Source organism: Phaseolus vulgaris, chromosome 9 (assembly GCF_051622355.1).
Source record: "Phaseolus vulgaris cultivar YP4 chromosome 9, ASM5162235v1, whole genome shotgun sequence".
NCBI lineage: Eukaryota > Viridiplantae > Streptophyta > Magnoliopsida > Fabales > Fabaceae > Phaseolus > Phaseolus vulgaris.
The window spans coordinates 19,185,385-19,190,075 of record NC_143506.1 but is presented as its reverse complement, the minus strand read 5'-3'; the positions used below and the strand labels follow the sequence as shown (position 1 = coordinate 19,190,075).

The 4,691-nt window shown below is 36.1% G+C and overlaps 1 protein-coding gene across 1 annotated transcript; it reads right to left on the bottom strand.

Moving 5' to 3' along the window:
• Positions 1 to 359: 359 nt before the first annotated feature.
• On the bottom strand, positions 360 to 3,940 carry LOC137822950 (alpha/beta-Hydrolases superfamily protein). The gene is made up of 7 exons (XM_068627985.2): positions 3,464 to 3,940; positions 2,568 to 2,606; positions 2,293 to 2,363; positions 2,072 to 2,136; positions 1,376 to 1,465; positions 1,196 to 1,288; positions 360 to 962 (listed from the first exon to the last, which is right to left on the bottom strand). The coding sequence occupies exons 1-7, from the start codon at positions 3,832 to 3,834 to the stop codon at positions 552 to 554; spliced, it is 1,140 nt and encodes a 379-aa protein (XP_068484086.1). The 5' UTR covers positions 3,835 to 3,940; the 3' UTR covers positions 360 to 551.
• Positions 3,941 to 4,691: the final 751 nt, after the last annotated feature.

Genomic DNA, 4,691 nt, shown 5'->3' with positions numbered 1-4,691 from the left:
TTCTTATTGATTCCAGGTTGAATTCCTGTTTATTATTATATAATAATAACATCATAACACTAAATTAACACACATAAATAAGAATACATTTTTTTATAGAAAATAGTAGAAAAAAAATAAGAGAAATAAAAACTCAAAAAAGAAAACAAACATTTAAAAGTTCTTTCACCACCTATTTTCATTCAAAATAATACATAATTTATCTAAACACTTTATTAGTAACTCAAAAAATAAATAATCGTAAAACACTACCATTTTCATACTTTATTTCACTATGATGATGCATTGATTGAAGGTGGATCTAAATTGTTGAGAGATGAAAAAACTACCAAAATTTAGGACTATTAAATTTATACAGGTTTGTTGATAAAAACAAGGATGTTGGCAGATTCATATATTTAAAGATATCAAACAACCTAAAACGAAAGATTAATAATGCGCCTCCCCATTTGGCTGGGCGACTTCAATTTTCTACACTTATCAAAGTTGGCATCCCTTGTGTTTATATATATCAAACACCATTACATTTTTTTAAATTTTTTTTTACATTATTAGATAGTGAATAGTTTCTTCTCCATCCAGTTGATAATGTCCTGAGCAATCTCTTCACGCTCAGGCTCAAATAGAAGGTCGTGCAAGAAACCATCATAGAGCTTTATGTCTTTGAACTTTGAAGCTGCCCTGTCATATAGATCTTGTGAGGCCAGTGGATCAGTTACCTTATCAGCAGTCCCGTGCAGAACAAAGAATGGCACAGTCACAGAGTTGAAGTTTCGCATTAAGTAGGAGGATATCCTTAGTATTTCATGCCCAGTTCGGACCCTTATAGGTCCAGTGTACACCAAAGGATCCGAGTACTTCGCCAACAAAGCTGCTGGATCCCTCGAAACTGGAATACCCCTTTTGTTTGCTCCTTTGAATTGGAACCTTGGAGCCACCAGAGAAAAAATTGGAGCCACAGCCTGCATCAGCACATCAATAAACAAAATGCATTCAAACAAGGGTCTATACAATTACAATGCGCCATTTAAGATTGTGAATGACTCAATGATTATTTTGTGTAGCTAGATATCATATTTCATTGGGAGTCAGAGGATTGACATTAACAATTGAAAAGGGCATTGTAGTAACAGCTCAACAGAGCAGAAGCATGTGAATTTCAATAACAAGAACAACCTAAAAATGCAAAACTTACACCAACAATTGGATGAGCTGGCTTCACACGTAAAGCTGGCGAGGTTAATATAATTCCTTCCACCATTACTTCAATATGAGGATGGGAAGCCGCCTACACCAAATTTGCAGAAATTAAATTTCCAAATTCAACAAAGACAAATTTAATCTCAATAGGTATACAGAAGATTTCAGCCCTTACTTTCAAGACCACAGCTCCCCCAGTGGAGTGACCAAAGAGAAAGCATGGTATCCCAGGATTCTCCGATCTGATCTTTTCTAGGAAAGCTCCCTGTTCAAGGCATTACTATCAGTAAGCAAAGTACACAGCTACAAACACTGACTGCAATATATCTTCAAAGGAAAACAAACAAAGAATAGCACAGATATTTGTAATTGTTGTATGAAATTTACTACAAATAACAATTACAATGAAATTGAACAAAAGATACAGATTTTATATTCTAGAGAGCATGATCAACATATCAGAAAGCCAACGCAAGAAATAAGCTAACAAGTTAACTTGAATTTGTTTCACGGAATCTTTTTGCATTTCCACGAAAGTGTAAGAAAATTTATTCTGATGCTTATAAAAAAATACTCCTAGATATCTTTTGTTTCAAAGAAAGTTATAAAATAACGTTGTTATTATAGTATTTGTCGAAATGAGATTCCTGAGAACATGCCATAACTTGAAAAATAAAACTTAGGAAATATCACTGCTTCATGCTCTAAGAATAAATGGTTAACATGTATTGTGCTTTACGCAATATCTCTGTCCCGATGAGCCGAAAACCGTTTTCCATTCCAATAATTACCACAAACAGGAACAAATACAACAAGTCTATATTCAAACAAGAATATGATTTTTAACTAAAGAAAGAAGGAAGATACATACTGTGTCTGCAACCACATGATCAAGAGAAGGAACGTAACCATGCAATCCATCACTGCCTCCATGGCCTGTAACAGTAAAACAAATCACTCCAGATCCATCACAAAATGATAATGACAGAATTTTACTGATACCAAGTCTAAGGTAGATCCCCTTGATTAAAAAAAAGTGCAAACGAATGAGGATCACAAGGGACCGAATGGAAAAAAGAAATCTTAAGTTACCTATCCAGTCCATTGCATAGACAGCAAAGTTGCATGATGTTAATTGCCTTGCAAATTCCGCATATCTCCCACTGAAAAATGAGTACTAAGTCAGAAGAGAGAGAGGGGATGTGGGATATTTCTTATTATCTTATAAATGTATTGACAATCACTTGAAAAATCAAATTTTGAAAAAATTAAAGGGAGACTAGTCCCACAATGAAAAACATTCATTAAGTCCTGAAAGATAGCAATTTAAAGAAAAAGAAAAGGAGAAAGAAATTGAGCTAGATTACCTGTGTTCATTAAGGCCATGAATGATGATCAGAATGCCCCTGAAAGAACAAAGAAAATAAGTTGAGCCAAATGTTACAGAAAGTTGGCTTTACATGCTAACAAGAAAAGAGGCAAGCAATAAAATTAAGAAAAGAAAGCAAGTCAATAAACAGGAGCTTTCTAACTATACATTTGTTAGACTGTCTCATCTATCATGTCGGAAAGGACACAAAACCACTGAATCCTGTGAACACGACTATTAAGAATCTGCAAAGCTTAACGTTTTGCTGTTTGTAAACAGTTTAATAATAAACCTACGAGTCAATAATATTACTGTATACTAGCACAATAATACACAAGCAGATTTCATTCCATTCAGCATAGAGAACACAATAATTCTACCCCATTTTTAAAAAAAAATCAGTTCAAAATTTCAATCACTCACATCTTTCATCTCTCTTTGTCCAATTAGTCTACATCACCTAGAGAGGACTCAATTCTAGATACACTTATTTCACCCCAGTTCAATTCAAGTAATCTCACAGGAACGACAGAAAAACTAAAACACCCCCCAGAATGAAACCACGAAACTTGCTTGCAAAATTTCCTCTCTTACAACGCTAGTTACTTAATCAAGATACAATGACAAAAATCATTTCTATTTTTTAATGTTTAAGCTCATTCTCCATTTACCCTGAAACAGAATTACCGAATTTTAATGTCTCGAGAACTTGAGCTCAGCCTCTATCTCTAGAATTCTCTACGTGTACACACGAGGCTAAGAAATGAAGAACAGTACACAGACACAAGAGTTCATTAAGCAACAGAGTTTGACAGAATTCCGTTAAAATAAACGGAGAAGAGGCGTTGAAATTGCCAAACGTAAAGTGAACGAAGGAGTGAAAGAAAAACTCACTTGACGTCTTCGGAAACCGGGAACCAAGAGCGGCAAAACAAAGCCTTGTTTCTAACCCCATAGAAAATGGAAGTGCTCCAACGGTACGACCCTTCGTCGCGACCCATTCCCAAGTAGTCCTGCGCCAAAGCTCTTCGCCGGAACGTGTCCTCTTCCTCGCGCACGAGCCAGCGCTGCCTCAAATGTTTCTTGGGTGAGGGTGGACCCGCTGCGGAGGAGAGGCGGCGGCGGCGGGGGAGGATGAAGAAGAGGAAGGACAGGAAGAAGGTGTAGACGAAGATGAGCGAGGCCCTGAGGGCCTTGAGGAGCGGAATTATGCGGTTGCTTGCCCCCGACGTGAGATGCTCCATCTCCGTCTCGGCGGAAGACATCGCCCCCTGCGACGGAGACGATTTCGGAAACAGACACGGACACGCAACACAGAAGAACAGAAACAGAACAGCGAAACACACCACAATGCAAAAACGCAATCTGGTTTGACGTAGTGGGGTGTTTATTTATACTTGTTCCGGATCCGTTTGTTTTGTGGGCCCTGACATCTGACGGCTCAGATTGCATGACAGAGGAGCTGGAAAAATTGTAAATGCTGATAAACCGTTGTTCGCATCGGAAGTGGAAATAATCAACGAACGGTGATTTATATGGTACAGCCAATACTCGTTGCACTTGCTCAGATTATTGGCTGAGATTCTCCACGTGGCGTCTTTTCATTAGGTAGACTTGGCGGGCAAAAAAACGCGTAATCGCGGTGATTGTGGTTGGCTTTTCCAACTAGTTCTAGAAAACTGCGCGTGCATCACAATCGCTTCTATTTTCCTTTTTACCTCATTCATAAAGAGCAATATCAGTCAAGAAAGAAATTCCATTTTGATAAACACTTCACAACATTAAATAACAGAAAAAGAAGAAGAAATAAAGCTTCTAAATTTGTGTGTTTTTTTACAATATATTTTAATTATAATTTTTTATCGATAAAACAAAATTCTTCAAATTTATTTTTTTTATCTCTCCTTCAAAATTAACGTTATAAAATATTAGATTGCCACCAAAGTATTAATTGTAATAAAATTATCCTCATTTTATTAGCTAACTTCTTGATAATTAAATTAAATAGTCTAGATGACTAGTATCTTTGAATATATTGGTTAAAAAAAAATTAAAAATACAAAATTTGGTTTGAATTTACAAATCTAAGGAACACTTCTTATTATTATTATTTTTCGTAGCA

Coding starts and splice junctions, on each gene's coding strand:
- LOC137822950 (XM_068627985.2), bottom strand. CDS start 3,834: ATGTCTTCCGCCGAGACGGAGATGGAGCATCTCACGTCGGGGGCAAGC. Junction 2,137..2,292: donor CTATGCAATGGACTGGATAG/GTAACTTAAGAT, acceptor TTACTGTTACAG/GCCATGGAGGCAGTGATGGA. Junction 963..1,195: donor CAGCTCATCCAATTGTTGGT/GTAAGTTTTGCA, acceptor GTGCTGATGCAG/GCTGTGGCTCCAATTTTTTC.